The sequence below is a fragment of the Xiphias gladius genome, chromosome 11, assembly GCF_016859285.1.
Source record: "Xiphias gladius isolate SHS-SW01 ecotype Sanya breed wild chromosome 11, ASM1685928v1, whole genome shotgun sequence".
NCBI classification, from domain to species: Eukaryota; Metazoa; Chordata; class Actinopteri; order Istiophoriformes; family Xiphiidae; genus Xiphias; species Xiphias gladius.
Window position 1 is genome coordinate 15,714,029 of NC_053410.1, and position 22,634 is coordinate 15,736,662.

The 22,634-nt window shown below is 38.7% G+C and overlaps 2 protein-coding genes across 2 annotated transcripts; both read left to right on the forward strand.

Annotated features, from left to right (window-relative positions):
- Positions 1–1,773: 1,773 nt before the first annotated feature.
- On the forward strand, positions 1,774–15,064 carry hcrtr2 (hypocretin (orexin) receptor 2). The gene is made up of 7 exons (XM_040138416.1): positions 1,774–1,984; positions 7,784–7,962; positions 11,504–11,747; positions 13,639–13,754; positions 13,896–14,113; positions 14,362–14,483; positions 14,895–15,064. Exons 1-7 carry the CDS (start codon positions 1,774–1,776, stop codon positions 15,062–15,064), a joined length of 1,260 nt encoding a protein of 419 aa, XP_039994350.1.
- A 3,390-nt stretch (positions 15,065–18,454) lies between these two features.
- On the forward strand, positions 18,455–22,319 carry gfral (GDNF family receptor alpha like). The gene is made up of 9 exons (XM_040138457.1): positions 18,455–18,537; positions 18,828–18,956; positions 19,408–19,563; positions 19,749–19,808; positions 19,919–20,234; positions 20,914–21,173; positions 21,267–21,341; positions 21,457–21,538; positions 21,646–22,319. Exons 1-9 carry the CDS (start codon positions 18,501–18,503, stop codon positions 21,713–21,715), a joined length of 1,185 nt encoding a protein of 394 aa, XP_039994391.1. The 5' UTR covers positions 18,455–18,500; the 3' UTR covers positions 21,716–22,319.
- The last annotated feature ends 315 nt before the right edge of the window (positions 22,320–22,634 follow it).

A 22,634-nucleotide genomic window follows, 5' to 3' on the forward strand; every position in this document is an offset into this window, starting at 1 on the left:
CTGTACAATGGAGTAAACAAGACACCTGTAAAGAGGAAACACCTGCTGTCTCCTACCAAGGGAATTGCAATCAGAAGAATTGAAGGAGTAAAGTACAGTCTGGAGTGTCTAATGAACAATGACAAAAATATATCCATATCTCAAGTTGCTATAAAAAATGAATCATGTTGCTGAACAGACTTCTATTTCCCAAGACTTTCTTACCAAGTAAGGAGATTTCGATTTTTACTAGTGACCTGTCACAATAAAATTTCATCTCAACATTATCAAAAATACCCACTTTTATAGTAACTAATAGTGACCAACATAATATGGTGAGAAAATCTTTCAAAATCAGTTTTTAAACAAGTCATGACATCACCGGTAGCTGGGACATGATTGGTAGCTCATCTGACAGGACATTGAGGGTACGTCAGACCAAAAAAAAAAAAAAAAAGGTTGGAAACCACTGCTCTAACACCACAGTGTGTGCAACACTGCAACAAAAACTTGTCCCCCTCAGATTTGTGGTTTGATCCATTTTGACCTCCTCTCTCATCGGCCGTTTGTGCAGACTTGTCTTTGTTTGTCTCACTGCAGTGTTTCCACCTCTATTATCATTTGAGGCCACTTTTCTAGCTGAAACCGTACTGTCATCACTTACATCATATTTTGCTCTGCCTCATCAAACCCAGACAGATCACATATCTTGTTTTTTCAATCGAAAAACAAGACCCTGGGATACAGTAGGGTGTTGCTGTGTGAAGAGTCACGATACCCGTTACTTTTTCACCCGTTGCACTGCAGCATTACTCCTCAGCTCGTGACAGTGAATGCACCAATGAAGAGGAAATAATGCCTCTTACTGACATCAAAATTATAGTACTTCACCTTATTTAGTTTAATGATTTAAGCTGATATTTTCTCCATAAATTGGTATATACCTTATCTCGTCCTACCATTCAGTCATTAAGCAAAATCCTGTCAACGTCTCAACATTTTCCCCACTCTCTGAGGTAAATTACACACTTTATTTTAATGGAGTGCACAGCTGTGTTGACAGCTCATGCAATTTGTGCGTCATGCACAGTAAATGGGTATGTGAAACGGTCTCAGGTCTCAACTCGTCCTTGGCGTATTTATGAAATCATTCCTTTTAAAGGCTTCTAATGAAGTTTAGAGGCAGATAAAGCTGCTGCGGCTCCATAGTCAGTCAACCTGATTCCATTCATTTACATGACCTTGTCCATCACAGGCAAAACGCTCTGCCCCACGAAAAGAACCGAGATCTCTAAAAATGTGATTTTGAACTTCATTTCAAAATGAAGAAACTCTAGAGAACGTTTGAAGAGATATAGCTGATATAAAATAACCTGAACTATGATATTGTACCATTAATTCTGTTTTATAGAAGGGTCAGATCCCTGTGGAAATACTTCAGTGCTCATATCAGGAAAGAACAAACATCAGCGGGCTGAGACTCAGGACATGTTCCCGGTTGTTCCCCGGCCTCACTCAGATCCCCCCCCCCCTTTTTTTGTCCTTGGAGGTGGTGGTGGTGGGGGGGGGTTTGAAGTAGCTCATAGCATCAGCTCTGTTGTGGGTATTCGGCCCCTGCTGCGGCCGTGCGCGGAGGCAGAGGAGAAATCGGCGTCACGCTGACGAGGTCTGTGGAGCCGCGTTATCACCGCGCCGTGGTGCCGCGTCCTCACTGGCAGTCTGCAACCTGCGGTCACTGCGGACACGAACAACGGGGGACACAACGCACACACGAACCCCCCCCCCCCTCGAAGGATGTCCGGGATCACTGGGAATTTGGATTGCGAGGATTGTTTATCTGCTGCACACGTGGCCAACGGCACTCATTTGCGCTCCACTTCGGATGAGGACGATGAACTTCTGAGATACATCTGGAGAGAGTACCTACACCCCAAGCAGTATGAATGGGTTCTCATTGTGGCTTACATTGTCGTGTTCTTCGTCTCACTCACTGGAAACTCGCTCGGTGAGTTCTGTCTTTGACACATTTTCCTTCCCCGGTCGCGCATGAATCACACGGCAGCGGCACACTCTGAACAACTTTTTGAGGACACATGTAAAATAGTACAGCGATGATGATGTTCAGTGTAATCGCAGCCGTGCATCCGCTCATGTAGGGGGCTCCAGGATGATAAGTCACAGAGCGTGGGGGGGGGGGGGGGGGGTTGGTCTCGGTGCAGCAGAGTGCCGCTCGAAATGATCAGAACTGGACACACACAGATGTGTTCGGAGACACAGACTGCACAAGTAGTACGGACGCACTTAAAGAAACAGAAAAAAGAAGCTTGTTTTTCATGCACGGATTGAAGTCTTAAATCACAATACTTTTATTTTTTGGACAACCCCCCCCCCCCCACTTCATCTAATCTATTCCCTATAATTTTTTCCTTTATTTCGGTTCTGTTTGTAGTTTTCTGGTGTATTTGAGAAAAACCACTGACTCAGACTCAGAATATGAGGAAAAGCAATCCTACCATTTAACTTAGGGGGGAACTCAAAGTGACCATGCAGCTGCTTTTCTCATTTTTTTACATTTTTTTGATTGCCATTGCTTCAAACATATATTGAGGCATTAGATTCTGGTAGGGAAGCACCAGAGGTGGCCAATCAGATGCCAGCAGGGGCTTTAACCCACCCTCCTACCACAGCGCCTTGACTGAGATGCAAGGGCAGGGTGGCAAAATCTCCCACTGGAGTCTGCCTGGCCACCTCTGGTGACTCCCAACCAGAATCTTAGCATGACGCTGTAGTTAAAAGGTAATTAATTATTATTATTATTATTTACATTTAAGGTGTGCCACTAAAACCACCTTGTGCTACAAGCTGATGTCCACCTGTTGCACTTCCTAGAGTACCTAAGTTCAGCCAGCAGCTCATGTCAGCATGCCCCTAGGTTTGCTTTGGATTTAATGCTAAATTGCATTCATTCAATTATGACCATAAAAACAGGAGATCAAATATAGGTTGTGTCTCTTTTCAGTTCAATTTAATTCAAGCCAGTGTATCTAATTGTTGCTGTGGTAGCCACCCACAGGCCTCAGCACACCTACTAGGGTTTAGGTGTCAATTATTTCCCTAGACTATGAGAAGTAATGAATACATTACTTAGACTACAGACCTCAGTTCATTCTTTCATCTTGTGTGGTACTGAATTCAAACAGCATTTTTAAATAATAAATTATTTCCAACTGATCCACCTGCACAATATGCTAATGTGTACTAGTAAACTTGGCTGATGTATGATAATTCATATTCTTTTATACATAGCAAAGGCGAGAGCAAATGCCCTTATGCAAAAATGTGAGTATATAATAACTATTTCACGCAGTCAGTGATAATAATGGATGAGATAAAAACAGTTTTTATGCACAAAGACTCAGAGAATGGAATATGAATGCAGCAGTCCACACTGAATAAATCGCTGTGTAAGATATGAAAGCATTTCATGACAATTAATATGCAACAGTACATTTCACCCATTTCTGATACTGGCAAGTAGCTACCTGGTGTATGTTAGAAGCCCTGTTTTATAGCCTGGGCCGGACATTGATTATATTTCTAATATAATAATTTCTTTCCAATATTATCATTGTCATGGAAAGCACTCTGGGCTCTAATGCACTTGTTACTTACATGTTATGCAGTATTTTCTATGCCTCTGTGCCGGCTACAACTGTGGCCGGAGGCATTATGTTATCGGGTTGCTCATGAGCAAGATATATCAGGAACACCTTGAGGGAATTTCTTCAAAGTTCATTTGGACTCAAGAATGAACTGAATAGATTTTGGAGGTCAAAGGTCACAGGTGAAGGTCACTGTCACCTCACAAAACACTTTTTTGGTCATAACTCAACAATTCATATAGTAATTATTATGAAATGCACTTAATACCTTTTAATAAATTCCATCAAAGTCTTAAATATATATATTATAATACTTTGGACAGACATGGATGGAAACTGCAACTTGACTAGTTGGCGGAGGAAGACAACCATAAAGGTGGTGATTCTTGTTTGCCATTATGGGATGCTGTATAAAAGTGGTCCATTTTTCCTCACAGTTGATTGGTGATTCTCTGATATGTTTTCACTGCCTTTGCCCTGGTTTTGTTCGGCTGGCATTAGATTCGTAGGCTCAGGAGTAGATTCTCAGGGAAGTGAAGTCAGCTGCAACATTGACAGATCCTTTCGGTAATACTGGAGAAACACTGTTTGTCAGAAACTAGAGCCTTTGATCAATAACTTTATGTTACAAATTTGTATTGGCCCATTGATTTTGCAGTAAGATATACTGAAAGTCAAAATTTCATTGCTCAAGAGCCTGAAAATGATCGCCCTGGAAATTTGATGGGACAAAATTTTGATCTCACAGAAATCTTTATTGGGTTTTGTTAAAGAAAAAAAAGGTTTGACTTGATAAAGTCGGAGTGAAATGTGCTTGAGTTTTTGATGTGGCAGCTGTAAAAGTCTTTGGCATGTGCACACTCTCCACTCTGCTTGTTCTGGACCTGAAATGTAATGGCTTTGAGATTGTAATTTTCATTCAATTTCAAAATGTTACGTAAGTTTTCGTGCACTCAGAGTTCAAGAGTCTTCAAACTACTTTACAGGAAGACAGAGGGAAAGAAAGTGAAAATGGGAAGGAGTTGTTGTGCAATCGATTGCAAAAAAAACTGACTCAGAAAGAGTTCACCGAGCAGTTTTCACAGTCTGCTACAGGATAAATTGAAGAGATGAAGCTTGAAGTGATTCTTTCTTATGGAGTGGGTAACATTAAGTAATCTAGCACATGATTTCCTGAATAAAATATGTCTTAGTTATTGCAAACCTGTCTGCACACTACCAGAATATCCTTTCAAGTCTAAATGATTTTGATCAGGCTTTATGCCTTCAGGCTTTTGCGCTGGTGTTCAGCTAGCAGCAAATACAGCAACCACAGCTTCAGCCCAAAACTCAGATTTAAAGTATTCCCACAAAGGTAAACTTAAAATTTGGCACAAAAGTTGTGTTTTTTGGCATAGATTTGTGAATTAAAAATCAAAGATGAATTGAGACACTGTTCTGACTCGCTGATTGTCTGCTGATTATGTGCAGATTGAAAAAGTGTTTATGCATTGGTATACACAGTACATTACTATACATTATTACAGTGTTGCCAGTATTTGACACCAAGTATTTGTCTATATTGTTTTGTTAGATTGATATGACAATTATATACCAAAATACAGTACTTTATAATTATTTAAGAAAACTTTACAATTCTCAGCTTTTATTCTGAAGTCCAGAGGCACACAACAGAGAGTTTTATTGTTGCAGGTTGGAGGGTCAGTCCCCAGCTTCTTCTGTCCACATGTCGAAGCGTCCTTGGACAACACACTGAACCCAAATTGCTCCTGCTGGTCTGGCTAGCACCTAGCATGGTAGTTTTTTGCCATAAGTGTGTGTGTGTGTGTGTGTGTGTATGAGAGGCACATTATGAAGTGCTTTGGATAAAAGCACTAAATAAATGCTGTGATTTACTCTCCTTCATGCGTGACGCCCTTTAATTACTGACTGGGAGGGAATGGAACCTAGCGTTAATTCAGGCGGAGCGATGAAAGTGATTAGTAGCATTCACTGGCTCGTTCATCAGCTGTTTGGCTACTTGCTGACTGGTAGTGTCCGATCATAATCATTCAGGTGTACGGCATGACCATTAGAAACAGACACTCACTGCTATTCTGCCGATAAGCAGGCTCATCCCAATGCTGCTTGTTGCTGCAGCTCCCTCCACCCCCCAACCTCCTCCCCACTTGCTACACTTCTTCATTCTTATTGTTAATTTAACTTAGACTGAACAATGTTCATACATAGTATGTGTCTATTAAAGGGGATTAATTTAGGCACTTGCACACAGCTGTGTTTGACAAGTCAATGGCTTTTTACGCATGAGGAAGCATCCTATTTTGGTGACATCCCAAGTTGTAGCACTGTCTCATTCAAACTTTTGTGGCAGATGCTCACATCACTATCTTTCTCATTCTTAAGACTGATTGATTGCATGCATTAATGTGGATCCAGTCATCCTCTGGGGATTTATTGGGATGTGCCACTCTTTCATGTGTGGTTTTAGTAGGTCTAGTTTTTCTTTGTTTTCATGACAGTCCCTGTAACACCATGGGGAGCTGTGAGGGAGACGACAGGAGCTTACCCATGTCTTTCTCCAGCAGAGAAAAACATATGCTTACTGTAACTGTTGATGTAAAAATGAAGAAAGTGCAGCTAGAATGTTTGTTTATGATGCAAGACTTTGTTTTGCTTTTGTGATCCTTGTGCCCTTTATTCTGTGTGTGAAATAATCTATTCAAACAAATAAAGCAAATTTTTTGATCAGCTGAGATGTAATTATATATGGACTATGTTTAGGCTTTTATTGCAGATGCAGTGATTCAAGGGATATTATTGCATTATTGCTCATCATGTGAGTAAACTTTGCGGGGCTAGATCCAGCCTGACCGCACCATAATTCCCACTATGGCTCCGTCCAACTTTAATCTGATCAGACGAAATACTTTATGGTGCATCCATAAGGTTTTCACTTCATTTTTGCAGTTAGTGTACGAGAAAGCATTGGATTTTACAGTCATAAGAAATGACACAACACACCACCAGTTTCATCTGTGTAAACTGAACAAAGATAGAGCAAAAGGCTTTTACAAACATAATTTTTTCTTTTCTATCCTTTAAAAGCAACCAATTAGTTTTGAAGGATAATACAGTTTATTACAACTTAGATCTTATTGTACTCGCCACACATTGCTGAGATTTTATGTGGCAAGTGATTCAAACAGACATTTATACATAACTTAGACCAATTTACTTAAAAGAGGTTTATTTGTAAGTTTTCGCTATTGCTACATAGCCAACTTTAGCATCAACAGCCAACGTTAGCATTAACAGTCTAGAAGTTACTCTGCGAGTTCAGCATCAAACTTCATTCCTTTACTCTCCCAGCGCTGTTTCTATCACTTCTTTTCTTCTACTGAAGTTATCATGCTAACCAGCCCGTTTTGTCACTTTCCGATAGCGAGTCATTTTAGTGTACAGGCGGCACTGGAGACGTAGCGCTGCCCGGAGGTCGTATTCTAACCTCTTGTCTTGTAAACGCAACGATGGCTGAAGCTCTTGGCAAGCGACCACCGCCATCACCTGCTACTGGCAACAAACCATGTTTGGCAGCAAAGAAAACTTACATTTAGCTGCTTTAGCACAGGAGGTCAAAAAGTGGACCCCACTGTATGCACACTGAAGTTTCCACAGTCTTTATCTGTATATGGCATTGGATTTGCCTTTACTAAAGATTCACCATTAACTCTATTCTTTATTTTTTGCTTTTATATTTTTTGTGACTCAATAAATGTTAAAATCCATTCAGGTTTGATCTGATAGAAGGTCACACTTTTTTGGGTTCACTTAATTTGCTTTCAATTTGGATTTTGAGGCCTTATGATGTGAAATTAATGCAGACGCCGTCATGGCAGAGAATATTGTCATTCGTGAAGTAAAATTAATGGATCAACTAGATAAAACAATATAATAACCAGAGATCAGTGTACCAATGAATTGGTTAAATAAAAAGCAAATAATCAAAAGGGATGTTAGGGCAAAAAAATAAAAAAAAATCTCTTCAAGACAGTAGTGACTGACATTAAAAGCCCTGGAATAATGTGATAAATATTTGCCTTTATTGAGTATTTGGGCTGTCTTTGACTGTGCATCATTTACAGTTTGTTTTGCAGTGTGGAAAAACCATCACATGCGCACCGTGACCAACTATTTCATAGTGAATCTCTCCTTTGCTGATTTCTTGGTCACCATCATCTGCCTGCCTGTGAGTCTCGTGGTAGACATCACGGAGACGTGGTTCTTTGGAAACACCCTTTGCAAAGTTGTGCCGTATCTGCAGGTAAGAGATCAACCCTGACATCTTCTCTTCAAACAGGATACTAGTTATCTCGACCAGATCTAAAACAAATCCACTTGGGAAAGGTTTATGAATACACGCTAAGACCCCATGTTTCTTTTCCTTTCTCTGTAGTAAGGCAGAAAAATAATTTTATATCCCATGAGATGTGCACTGTGTGAAACTTTTGATGTTAACCCATGGTGATTTAACACCTTGGTCAAGTCTTTTGCTTTCTCCTTTTTTTTTTTTTTGATTCTATTGCCACCAACAGATCTGCCAAAAGAAACACTGATTTACACTTCTGTTCTGAGAGTGTGAACCGAAATCCTACACTATCCTGCACAAATCCTACTATATTCTATACGAACGCATTTCAAAGTGAATTTGACCTCCACCATGTCACAAAGTGTGGTCCTGCATTACTGTGATGTACACAATATGTTCTGAATGGATGCAGCTGTAAACCAAAAGGATTACGTGGACTGAATTTATTCATGTTCATTTACACATGGACAAATCAATGTTTGAACTCTTCTGCTCTGCTGGCTGCTAACTCACCACACATATCGCACCTCATGGCACTGGATTGAAGGTCTTCATGGTCACTCTCACCCTGCTGGCTGTTCTGTGCTTTGCTGCTGTAGGGTAACTGCTGCTGCTACAGTATTTGCAAGGACTACCTCCAGCTGCTCTTATGAGAGCACAAGGATTTTTTTTTTCTCCCAAATTAATTCCCCCTTGATGATTGTTTCAGTTCTCCCTGAATTTTGTGTGACATTTTGCTCGGTTTTCCATGCTGCAGTGCTGTATTGCCTCAAAAGCAATCCTCCCAAACTGCAATACAGTATGTTGTTAACCCAAATAATTTCTGAAAGAAATGATGAAATGGTTGCGGAAACTGTGTCATGAATGACTTTGAAGTTATTGAAAAAGCAGCAACACAAAACAACTTCCAACAAGGTTCATTCAGGAGATGTCCTGGAGCTTTTGATTGTATTATGGCTACAGAATGGAACTTGTAGTGAAACTGTTTTGTCAACTACTGTTTCCAAGATTAAGAAGGAATTTTCAATAAAACTTAAGTACATTTTATTTTTATTTATTTGTGATAATTTTCTTTACTTCATTTGTTTGTTTGTTTTTTATAAAAACAAGATTAGCTCTTGATGCAGTATCGCAAAAAATCGTCATAGTCAACACTTGTAGTTCAGCATTTTTAAAATTAAAAAGCAACATCTACATCATCTATGTCATTTGTGTCAATTATTATTTTTATAATCAAATACAGTAGTTTAAGGAAGTTATAGTTAAGAACATACACTGTTTTGCTGATTGATGTTTAGGCTGTAAACAGGTCTTTGTGTCCTACTCTACTCGTCCGTGAGCCAGCTTGGCAACCTTCTCTCTACTGCACCTTCCCCTGCAGCTTTTCACATGGTGACAGAGGAGCAAATGAAACCAAAAACTGCACAAAAGAGCAAACACTGGCATTCACTAAAAAGTGGTCCACACGCAAAGTACCTACTTGCTTTGAGAAATGCAAAGATATTCCAGCTGTTACCTATATTTCTCTGTTGTTGTTAACAAATTGCATTAAAAGGCCCAAACCAGCAGTGCACTTTCTGAACTCCCTACCCCTTTCTTGGTTCCTATGTACTGAAGAAGTAAATGTTTAAAAACAGGTCACAAATACTTAGTTTCATTCCTGTTAAAAAGCCAGGCACTGTAGTTTTTAGCGGAATTACATATTTGGGCTTAACTCAAAATAAACTATAGTGCCCGTGTTCTTAGTAATGGAACATGCCACCCAATGCTATGGTGCATCTCACTGATGTTTTCTCATTGACATTTTTTTAAATATCTTTCTTACAACAATGCCACAGATGAATCAGATATAACAGGCTCTGGCTACACAGACAATACTTGGATCAATTCATTGTTTGGTTCAGTCTTTTCATGTGGTTTGTTGACTGTAAGAAAAATGTACTGTGTAATATCACCAGACTCAGCCTTTTATTCCTTTCCAAAGAATGACAAGAACACAAAATGGCTAGGGAGTGGCTGCACTGAAGTCAAGTCAAGTCAAGTAAAGTTTATTTATATAACACATTTCATACAACAGGCCTAGACTCAATGTGCTTCAAGATAAAAAGCAAAAAATAAGCGAACATGACATAAAACATATAAAATATGAAGGTATTACAATAAAAATGGAAATAAGATAGGAAGATTTTACTGTTATTATTAATAAAAGGGAATAATAATAATAATAAAGATAAAAGATTTACCTGTTAATGACATACTTTACACCTAACTAAAAGTTTATGTTTTTAGTTTGCTTTTAAAAGAAGATGCTGTTTTAGCAGCCCTTAGCTCCTGTGGTAGAGAATCCCAGAGTAGAACCATAATGACTGAAAAGTCCTGTTCCACCGATAGATACGTCATATTGGGCACACACTCTGTGGCTTCTATGTTTGCGCCATGTTCAGTGTACTTCCAGATCTTTTTAAAGGCCACCATACCAAGCTCTAAATATCTGACAACGTACGATTGATTTTTCTGTCAGGCAGAGGCCAATGATGCGGGGATTTCTCCCTTCCTGCCTACAGGGCAGTGTTGAAACCTTACTTCGTCTGGTACGGCTCGGGCTCCTATGGAGCAAGGCAATTCAGATAGTGGTGAGAGCAGACTGTCCTCCATCAAGGGGACAAGGAAGAAGGCGAAGGAGATTGTCGTTGACTGCCCTGCCCTGCCAGTCCAACTGAACCCTGCTAGTCTGCACTCAGACTCACTCTCATTTGGGACTCACGCTGCTGGTTGATCACAGTGTGATTACAATTAGGCCATTATCAGTCTGATACACTGGACTAACGTGGTGTGTGCTTGACTTCCAGAGAGGTTCAATCGTGTATTTCGAAAGCCAGTACAGCTATTGAATTTCGGTGAATAGCATTTATTGCTCTTCTGATTTGCGCTGGAAATTTAAAAAAAATATGGATAAAATCAGTCACTGTGATGCCACATTCCCTACCAAAATGTCTACCCTGATGCTACCAGTCAAGGCCAGATTCAACATGTTGGACTTCAAAATTAACCAAAAATGTTTTGACATTCAGGCTTTTTAATACTATTTCTCTTGGAACCTGTTCTTATTGCAAACAAAATGAAAGACAGAGTACCAATACATGCATTTAATTCTTTGGTATCTCTAAAAATGTTTGGTCTCAAATGAGCTGACAGTTAAATACGAAGGCTGTTTGCAAAAGACTAGCATTAAAGCCATATAATGTCTCAGAGATTCAAAGCAAATACAAATTTTGAAATATTTTTCCAGATTTTTTTGTAGTATTGCACATAAGCACCCTCAACCTATGTCAATATCAAATTCAGGTGAATGTCACATATATCACAGTTGTAACCATAAAATAAGAAGCCTTCAGATGTAATTTCTGGGTTCTGACTTTAAAGTGCTGAAAATACCAATCCAAAATAGTTTGGTCTCTATCTAACTGGTGTTTCTTTTCTTTTCTTTTTTTCCTAGACCATTTCCGTTTCTGTGTCAGTCCTAACTCTGAGTTGCATTGCCCAAGACCGTTGGTACGCTATCTGCCACCCGCTGATGTTCAAGAGCACAGCCAAGAGGGCTCGCAAGAGTATTGTTGTCATCTGGGTTGTGTCGTGCATCATCATGATCCCGCAGGCTATTGTGATGGAGTGCAGTAGCCTTCTGCCTGAACTCAAAAACAAGACCAGCCTATTCACAGTGTGTGATGAACATTGGGGAGGTTAGCTTGCACAACTCTCACTTAAATACATAAAGAAACATTGAGCAATAATTTTCAGCACATTTGCTGTGCTTCTTTCAAGGAGATACAACCCTCAAAACAGCATAAGTCATTCCGTGCGCTAAAATCAGTGTACGACTCTGAGGCTATTTAGCTTGCATTTGATATTAATAATTATGAGAGCAGAGCACTATTCACAGGGTTGTTAAGGACTAATAGAGTAGAACGGGGGACTTTTACTGGAGTCTTGATAAGACAGTTAGGCGGCATCTGCTGATTCAAGTCCTCGAAGGAGGAGAACCTTGCAAAGAGCAAAAGCTTTTCAACCCCCAACCTTCATTAGGTTACAGTAATTGAGGCAGGGTGAGAAACAGCGAGAAATAATCTTGAGGGGGATGGGTGATGTTTCTTCGATGAGAGGTTTGCTCGAATGGTTTACAGATTATCTGAAAATAAACAGACCTACAGACCTTTTTTAACTATTACTGGAAAGTAACCAGTAGCTATGACACGGAAACTCACAACGAATGCTTAATACCAGATAGACAAATAATTGGGCAAAATATATCAGCATGATGTACATGTGACATACTTTGCACACCCGCGGGTTGAACACAAAAACCACCGCACAACTGAGTCAAAGTGCTACATAAATACCCTCACAACACGCTGAACAGGTTAGCACTTCTTTCCGACCACAGTAGCAATGTTGAATACTGAGAACATACCTGAGAAGTGATCACTAGAGTGATGAGCGATGTTTTGCTTTTTACTCGCATGAGTTGCATACTGCGATTTCCTCTGGGTATGTGGGTAGAGACAGGAGCAATTGATCTCGGGCTAGCAGATTAAGACAACTTTGCAAATGACTAATAATATTACGACAAATAATATTAAATAATACATAATGAAACGAACGTGAAATTAACCAATTTCAAAGATTTTAACCCTTTTCAAATAATTTTTTTCTGTTTAAATGTATTATGGTATTTAAACACCCTTATGATCATTTCTCATGACTGTACAATATTTTGAACCTCATCGTAGATTATCTTATACTTTATTATAGAACATGAATTTACTATCTTTTAAAATTTGAACTGTGAAAATTATAGGGCGTTAACATTCTTTTTTTTAATGTAAATTTCATGATGTAAGTAAGTAAGCTCTGACTTTGCGAGGTTCAGGATGATTTGAAACAGTAGATGGTGTATTTAGCCATTTTCAACCCATGAAATGCCGATCTTTGGAAAGAAATGTCAACATCAAAACCAGCATTGATGTGTTTTATCACAGTACAATCATGTACTTTAGTTTACAGCTCGTGTAAGTGTGCAATAGCTCTTTAAATCTAACCACTGAGTTGCTTGGCCAAGTATGTTTTTCTATAATAAACTTTAAAGCCATCCAATGTTCATGTTATAAGAAATAACATTTCAGTTGAATTTTTATACATAAGACTGCACCAGAATACTAAGACTAACTTGATCTAACCCAGATTTTGCCTCAGACGTGTAGGATTACCCTTAGTCTTTTAGTATTGTGCATGTTGCCAGACACAGCCCCTTACAAGGATTCTTGCTTTAAAACCGATCAGCTTTAAAAACATTAAAAAGTCAGCTGGAGACAGACTTTTCAACCAGCTAGCCACAGCTGATAAAATTTTCTAGTGACACTCATTTCAGCCGAACAAAATCCAGGGTCGTTGGCTAAGCATGAGAGGCCTGAGCGATACCTCTGCCACTAAATGTTAATGTGCTGTGTGAGAACAGAAAGACTGACAGGCATAGCACCAATAACTGAAGGGGCGACTCTTAGGGACAGATCATCCTGAAAGTTCTGAATCAAATTATGATGATGTTTTGTTTTTTTTTAATGATTTTTTCAACAGCTGAGATCTACCCAAAGGTGTATCACACCTGTTTCTTCATTGTCACCTACTTTGCACCATTATGTCTCATGGTCCTGGCGTATATCCAGATATGTCACAAGCTGTGGTGTCAACAGGTGTGCATTCCAGCGCTTTATGTTTTTAAAAAATGATATATCAGCTCATAACACACCATGTTTAAACATAAATCTCAAAGTGAACTGATCTTCCACTGGCAAGTTTGCAGTGCCTGACGTATGCACACGCTTTACCAACAGATTCCTGGAAGCACGTCAGTGTTGCAGAGGAAGTGGAGGTCCATCCAGTGCTCAGCTCCGACTCCAGGCCTGGCAGAGTCTGTCAGGATCAGGACCACACTTTGTGCTGAGATCAAACAGGTCCGGGCCCGACGCAAAACAGCTTGCATGCTGATGGTGGTGCTCTTTGTTTTCGCCCTGTGCTACCTGCCAATCAGTGTGCTCAATGTCATGAAAAGGTAATAATCTCTCGATATCTGCCACTTCAAAGTTCAAAAGCTATATAAGCGGAGAGAGATCAACAATAGAGGCTGTGATAAACCAGGACTCACATTTTGCATTTCTTTTGTCATTAGGAGCTCACCTTGGTAGTTTCATGTATATTTACAGTACTGAATTGTTGCTTGTTTTCTGCAATCCTGATTTAAAATAATGTGATTTAGAGTATAGCATTAAAAGCTGATTCCACGTCCTACTTTACCTGCAGAGTCTTTGGGACTTTCAAGAACACAAATGACAGGGAAACAGTGTATGCATGGTTCACTTTCTCACATTGGCTCATATATGCCAACAGTGCAGCAAATCCCATCATCTACAATTTCCTCAGCGGTAAGTTTGTAACCTGCCTCATCACTTAGACCAGTTGAATGAGTTCAATGCTTCCCTCTAGCGGACAGTGTGGCAACAACAATACAAATCACTGCCCTAAATTCCTCATCTGTAAATATGAATGTCAGACAAGGTTATATTTATCACAAACATTTCTTCAGTTAATTTAGATGCTATTAGATTTTTATGGCCTTGATAATGACATATGCATTTCAACTATTTGTCATTATGTGCTAAAAAAGCAATGAAATATGATGTATCTTTAATGTATCCAGAGTCAATCAACTCTTCTAAACATCAGTTACTGATCAAATTTTAAGGCCTACGAAAGTGAAAAATGCTGTTATTGATGCAAGGCATACAAACGGTTCAAACTGGAAGTGGATTTCATGTTTCTTTTATTTTCCCCAGGGAAGTTCCGCGGGGAGTTCAAAGCAGCCTTTTCTTGCCCCTGTTACGGCCAAAACCCAAATCAAACAAAGAGGATAAGGACCAGATCGGGCACAGACAGCCGAAAATCTCTGTCAACTCAAGTTAACAACATGGACAATGTGTCGAGCCTATCAGATCAGGTAGTGTAATCTTATAATCCAGTTGGGGAGTTCGTTTGACCAGTTCAAGCTTCAAAGGACACAGTCATCACACTCACAGGTATACATAAAAATGTTTGTTTTGAACAAACCTCCTGAATGGACAAGAATGTTTCCAGACTGTTGTTTTATGTTCGGTTAGTTTCACAAGGAGACTTTATGGAAACTGAGAGCTTTAGAAATAATAATTATTTGCGTCAGTGTCTGTGGGTTGCAGCTAATAAACCTGCATAGTTGAAAAAAAGCTTTGCGTTACCGTCACTACTTGTTGACTATGCTGTAAATTGTGATTGCTAATAAGTAACCAGTCAAAAGTCTTCTTGCTGAGCCAGACATGTTTCATTTGGGGTATTTGTGGATTAGGGTTGATTTGTAACTTTGGTAGTTTTAATAATCATGTGAATAAATGTCTTAGAAACTTTTGCTGAATTTTAAAATGTAATCCCACATTAACATCATCGGGGTACAACTGTGTTCACATGCTTGACTCTTGACTTGAATGTGAGTTCGTTGCACATCAACATATCTTATTCAATCACATTTTTTTTTTTACAGTATACTGCAATCACAACATGCTATCTTATATATTCAATCAATATCTCAGATTTGTGCCCCCCACTGGTTAAAATTTAGAAGACACTGTGGCAGACCTCCCTTCCTCAGTCCAGGTATTTCCAGACTGGAACAGTTTATAAAATTCTCCTCCTCTTTTAAAAACGCAAAACCTTTTCTCTAACTTTTAAGTCAACATGAAGATGTTGCATTAAAATTGGTTTTGTTTTTGCATATATTTTGTAAAATGTATTACTTAGTCAAATGTATTATGTGTATTGTAACATTACATTTTGACATGCAATTATGCCTTGTCTCCTTTTATTTATTGGAGTGTGTATTTGACCGCAGTGTGCACCATGTTCAGTACTTGTTGGCAATGAATGTGGCTAATAAGTACAGTAGCTTGACTTGGCTGTTATTCCTATGAGAGTAAATTTGTGTTGATTGACAGTGGTCAAGTGAGTGTGTTATAATATATTTCATTCTAAGCATATAAATTAGCCTTTGTGTAATTGCTTTCGATCTTACACAATTTTACTTTCAGTTTAATTGTACTTTTTAAGCTACTCTCTGCTGCATTCAAACTTAATTACTTACATTTAAATTGTGAAACTTTACATTTTCAAACTCTGTCAGACAGGAGTTGTTAATCACACTTTTAAACAGAGAACTTTTCACATCATGTGTAAAATCATTTGTATTCTGAAATATCAGACTAAACTTCCAAAATGTTTCATATTCCAGGTGCTTTGAATCACCAGTGATGATGGATGTGGTAACATAACTACTCTCCACCATGTTGTGATGCATTTGTTTCATCCATTCTGCACAGATGTGGAAACCCACAAGTGTAACTCCAGTGACAGAGCTGCAGTATTTGATTTTGTATTTAATGGGGATTTAAGTATAATTCCATCCAATGTTTTGGGAAAATGTTTCAGCTGTATCTTTTCTTATTTTTTATTTTGTATCTCTAGAAATAGTTCAGCTGAGTGAATGTGTTTAACATTTTTGTACTTTGGCTGCAAATTAATGACAGTATAATATGACATGGCTTTTTATTTTACAGGCTTTTAGAGTCAAATTAAGTTAATTACAAATCATACCATCCTGTGCTATATAAGCTATATTTCTTAGTTTCTTCATCAAAATCGTGATAGTCCTTGTCTACTTAATGAAGTAACACACAGTCCGATCATTTTTTTCACTGATATTGGTGCTTTTGTTTTAGTTTTGTATCACAAGCTGAACAAAATGAAGACACATTTTCAGCATGATCAGCGTGCAGTTTTGAATTTTTGTAATTGGATTTAAAGTTTCATATGATCAACGGCTGTAGAACTTAACTAAGCTGGTAAATCTGCATGTAAACCTCCAACTGAAATTAAGACAGAAAAAAGTCAGGATGTTGGCAATCATGTTTTTGTCATGTTCAATACATTTATTTATTTTATTTGATGTGAACTCATTGTCACCAATCAGCGCCTCACCCAGTTATCCCATCATGTGTCCTCAGCACAACCTTTTCAGATTGCCTCATTAGTTCCATGACTTGATGTTTCTGTCCTGGTGAGCTTTCAAAGTGTATTAATTAGTTGTCAGTTCATTCCTCATGCTGTTTGTATTTCTTCACAATAAATGATCTGCGTATATTGTTTGTCTTCTGCTGTCTCTTATCTCTGGGTTTATCCAAGTGGTACAGTAGGTACACTAGAGTTTCTCAGTTGTCAAGGGTAGCATCCAGTCTATTTTCTTTAGGTAACAAAACAAACAACAAAAAAATAATATGCTTTATATCTTCAATAACTAATTTTTTTTGACCAACTGGGGGGCTGTGAACGCAAAACTGACATATTATCTGACATATTATCTGATATGGTGACCTATTTACACATCCAGCAGAAACGGAGCAACATTATCGTTCATTTGGAGTCGTGTTTCTGGCAACCGGGTGTATTTAAGTCCAATATTCAGACTCCTTTGTAGCTGTTTTTGGTCTCCATTGACTCCTGAGGGAAAAACATTTGGCTCTTTAGTTGCACCGTGTTCACCAGCTAGCCACTAACTTTGTCTGAGTTTGGAGCTTAGTAGGTAAACCATTGGTTTTAGGAGCTTCGTCACGATAAACAGCCGCATTCTGTCTGTCTGGAAACAGGTTGATGAGAACGGTGAGCATGAACCAAAACAGATCAACAAAACAGTTGCGGGTCAGAAAACCAAAACAATGAGCTGAATGACACCAAAATGCTCTGTAGAGCTGTGGGGAACTGCAGAGTTGAGTGATAATTGTCTGTCAGTTCATCACTTCAAGTGACCCCTTTCACATACAAGTAGTCATACGATCCACTGTTGATCTATTGAGACAAAGTTTATTTGGGGATTTTAAATCAGAAGATGACAGATCATAACCTGGCTTCCATGCACTATTCGTGATCCCACCACACCTTAATTATGTAAATATGTCATTTTGCCAATATTTACAGTAGCTGCTAAAACATATGAATCCAAATTTCTAATTTCACCAACAACAGATCTGGTAGTTAATTCCTACCTGTAAAGAAATATTGTGATACCTCCGGACATAAGAAAAATAAGACCCATATATACATTCATTCATCCAAAAACGTCACACACACACTGTGGCTATGTGAGCACTAAATATTTGTTTTTGTTGCTCTCTTTGGTCTGTTGTGTTTGTGAACGGCATGTGTCATTTCATTACACTGTGCATGATACAACCTCCAGTAAACGTATTACACCCTTTTGACTGTGGGTGGTGTATCCCAGCTTAAGTGCACCAACGCCAACGAGAGGCACAGATCAGCTGCAGGAGAGCTTCAGTAGTTCGACTCACAGCTTTCCGACAGCTATCATGCAGCTGACACATCTGGAAGCTGCAGTCATCTTTGGTGAGTCTAAGTCAACTGTCACTATGAAAACCCTAAGGCTGATTGAATTCAACTTAATGTTACTGTGTGTCATCGGGGAATGTAACCAAAACTAAGGATTTAAACTACAGCTCCATGTCTTGTGGTTTATAATGCATGTCAGTACAGTTAACCAAAGTTGTGTCTATAAAAGTTCAAGACAAATACTAAAAACATCTAAATGATACGTAGATTAATATAATGCAATAAATTCACATATAATCAGTTTTAAAGATAAATAAATAAATGAATGTGATGTACTTATATTTCAGGGATTGTTATTCCTCAGATATCCATCATCAGCATTTCATCTGCACCCTCTGACTGTTTGGCTGCTGTGGAAACCTGCATGTCAGATTTATGCAAGAGTGAACAGGCATTCTCCGGCGGCATGTGTTACAGTAAAAATTAGACTTTTCCAATTTACTATGTCTGCTGCGGGGCACTGGAACATGTTGTTATCCTTATGTTTTCCACGAGCATTATAAAAGTAATGATTACATTTCCTCAGGTCTCTCAGGGCATAAAGTTATTTAATTGAATTGCACTTCTTGGAACATGGCTTAAACGTAATAACTGAGGCAACAGCTTGAGGCAAAGACTATGTAACTAAATAAATAGATAATAATGAAGAGGGCTTCATATGCTTTTAAAATAAATGTTTGTTTTGACATGAGATTCCAGTATTATGATAGTAAATATGATTTTGCCTACATATATCTTCGTACAAACAGCTTTCACAAGAGAAACAATCAGAGCAGCACGCACATAGGAAGCACCTGTTGCAAGACCTTGCTCGCGTATGGAAAAATCCTGTTTTTCTGCCTCCCTCTTGTGTTTGTGCTATTCAAGATGAAGGGTGTCAAATAAAAGGTTCAGAGGTCTGTAACATGACCATCAAGAACATGCTGGACCAATTCCCTTCTCTGCGAGGTTGTGTGTGCGCCTGGGGGGAGGAGCTGTGTGACTCTGTGCAAGCGCTGGCCACACAATGCCACAGAAAGCCAGGTGCAGTATTCTCAGAACTCTCTGCGATAGGCATTTGAAGGTGAAATTACGTTTTTGTTTACCGAAGGCGATCTGACGTATGAACTAACACTATTGTGCGGCAGAATGGGTGTTATGAACAGCAGATTATTTTTAATAGGCCTTTGTTGTAGAAAAGCTAATCATGTTTTCTATTATTTGGACAGCACGTCAGCAGAAGAGGAGCTCGGTGATGGACTGGAAGTCAAGCACTTTGATTGGCTATGGTAATTATTGTATTACGGTTTAACCTCAACTGAGAAGATAAAAAGACGTATTGAATTCAATCAATATTAAAGTGATGTTTAAAGCTCACTCACTGCATTTCTTTTCATAGTATATGATGGCGCTGGATCTTGTTTTGACCAGATGAGAGTCTGTGTCAGCGATGCAGTTTGCAACAGGCACCTAGCACCTGTTCTTCAGGCATGTATGGCAGATCCGTGCGACCGCGACCGCTGTCAGCAAGCGACTCGGCACTTCTATGGCAGCATGCCGCAGGCTGTTGCAGAATTGCTGGTCATGTGTGAGTGCGAGGCCTCAGACCAGAGCTGTCTGCACATGAAAACTGCTCTGCAGAGTGGTGCGTGTGGAGACGAGACCTGGGTCTGCCAGGATACACTTAACCAGTGCGTTGACGACAGGAACTGCAGGTATGCCGCTATCCTATCTCTCTCTAATGTGTGTCAGTGGTACTACAGAAAGAGAAATTGTTTGAGCGCGGAAGTGCAGTCTTAAACTCAGGAGTCTTTTAAAATCAATATAGAATAAATTAGAATTTTTGTTCCTATCCATAGGTATGATCTTGTAAAGCACTTTACACTGTGACTGTAGGGGCTGGGAATCAAACCATCAACCCACTGATTAGTGGATGACCTGCTCTACCTACTGAGCTTTTAAATAAGCAATGCATATATGTACATACTGCAGATGTGTTGAATATTGAACTCTAGATTTACAAGTGAACTCATGAATTAGTTGCTCAGGGCACATTGCCACATTATTTGAAACTGGGTTTTCACAGTGGGCTTGTTTTTAGGGCACATCTACAATTTGCATCTAATTAAGCTGAAAATGTCCACGGGCAATTATTAAAAAGAATGTCATGCTGTGATACATTTAGGATCTATATGCATCTCTTGCAATTTTCCTAGTGCCATTTGTGTCACACTTTAGATTAATAAACAAATTTATTTATTAATTATCATCAAAAGGAAGGTTCTATCACAGGATGTTAAAGATGATGAAATGTGCCGTGTATATTTTCCTAAACACCTATAAAGCAAAGCGACCCAGTCACTGTAACTAAAACTTTTTTCTGTGATTTATCAGAGACCTGTTAAAAACTTTCCAAGCCAAATGCTGGAGCTCTGAAGAGGCTCAATGCAGCGGCAGTGGCCTCCAAAGTGATGAATGTTTCACCCAGATGGCGCCAGCTCGCATCCTTGGTGCAGATTCTGAATGTAGAATGGCCTTCTTAGCCACTTTGGGCACAGCACTTCACCATCCTTGTTCATGCAAAGGCATGCATAATCGTGATCTACAGACGTGCGCCATGATTCATGATGTACTTCATAATAGATCACACTTCAGTGAGTGGGATATGGATTCACAAGGAAGGCATTTAAATGATAAAATTTGTTTACTGGAAACATTTTAAGTTTTTTTTTTAATGCTCATTTTAGTGACATCTTGGAAAAGTGGTCTTTCTAAACCTCTTGAAAAGAATGAATCTGAAAATGGTCACACATGGTCACAAGGTAAATTTCCATTTGAAGTTCAGTGCTATATATTGACTTTGATATTATTAAAATGAATTCCTATATGTCAGTACAGTTTTGAATATATTGAATGTAGAATATTTTGTCTTTTCAGATTATCTGCTGTATGCTTTTGCAACTGTGCTACTTGTTGGAGTTGTTATAGTGATGCCTCTGGCTGTTGTCAGTAAAATTTGGTAAGTACATCAACAATAAGTCAATCAAAATATGTCAGGTCTCTCTCATATTTATTGATAATGCAACATTTAATGTTTTGCTTTTATTTATTTTTTTTGTCTTGTAGGTTGTTGAGAAAAAAAGATAAAACAAAACTTCGCCATCCGCAGAAAAACAATTGGGTTGTTATTCTCTGATGTTTATTCATCTATTAGATGTGTGTCATCAACATTACAAATTATTTTGTTCCAAAAAGATTTTAGATGATTACACTTATCAGATGGTTTTGATTTTGTTGCTTAAATATCAGGTTTTTCACAATGTTGATAAGACTATACATATATCAAAAATTCCCCACCGATATTTCACTGTGGCAGCATTGTGAGATACAGCATCATTTATTTTATAAGTCTTTTGTAGTGTACCCTGGTCTTGGGAACAGAAAGAGCTACAAAGAGTAACCAGTCTAACTGCGATTTATTAAACATAATCTATTTAAGAGGGCTGATTACATAATAACGTATTTTTACTCAAACTTTTATTCTCAAAATAAAATACTGTTTTTTAGAGATTTTTAAGATGAATATGTGGGATTTTTTTCTTGAACCATAAAAGAAACCTTTCTCTCTACGGTAAACAACGGATCTTCAGAATCGGTCAACAGTCTTCAGTTATTAATCTTTTCAGCTATTTCAAACTGACTCGTGCCATCAATCATTCTAAGAAAATAACACATCTGACACATTTGAGATTGCTTTATGTCATCAGTTGTCTTTTTGTGAGGATTTATCGGTGCTCCAGGCTTCCACTTTACCCGAAAATAAACTTCACTCTGAACATCTTCAAGTCTCACAGTGTGATCAAAATGCTGTATAATTTCTGAGGTGGCATGCTGTATTTTGCTCCACAGACAAAGAAAACCGCTTTTAAAGGAATAGTCTGTAGTTTATCCCTTCAACCGGCTGATTTAGACGCCAAGATCAGGATGGAGTCTTTTGTTGCTAGTAAAAGATAAACAATGAATGCTGATGCTCATGATCTGTGACAGTTACAGTAAATGAGTAAACTCAGCTACATTTTTATAGCACTCTGTATGCATCAGAGCCGCAGCACATA

Coding starts and splice junctions, on each gene's coding strand:
- hcrtr2 (XM_040138416.1), top strand. CDS start 1,774: ATGTCCGGGATCACTGGGAATTTGGATTGCGAGGATTGTTTATCTGCT. Junction 1,985..7,783: donor ACTCACTGGAAACTCGCTCG/GTGAGTTCTGTC, acceptor CATCATTTACAG/TTTGTTTTGCAGTGTGGAAA. Junction 7,963..11,503: donor AAGTTGTGCCGTATCTGCAG/GTAAGAGATCAA, acceptor TTTTTTTCCTAG/ACCATTTCCGTTTCTGTGTC.
- gfral (XM_040138457.1), top strand. CDS start 18,501: ATGCAGCTGACACATCTGGAAGCTGCAGTCATCTTTG. Junction 19,564..19,748: donor ACAATGCCACAGAAAGCCAG/GTGCAGTATTCT, acceptor TTATTTGGACAG/CACGTCAGCAGAAGAGGAGC. Junction 19,809..19,918: donor AAGCACTTTGATTGGCTATG/GTAATTATTGTA, acceptor TTCTTTTCATAG/TATATGATGGCGCTGGATCT.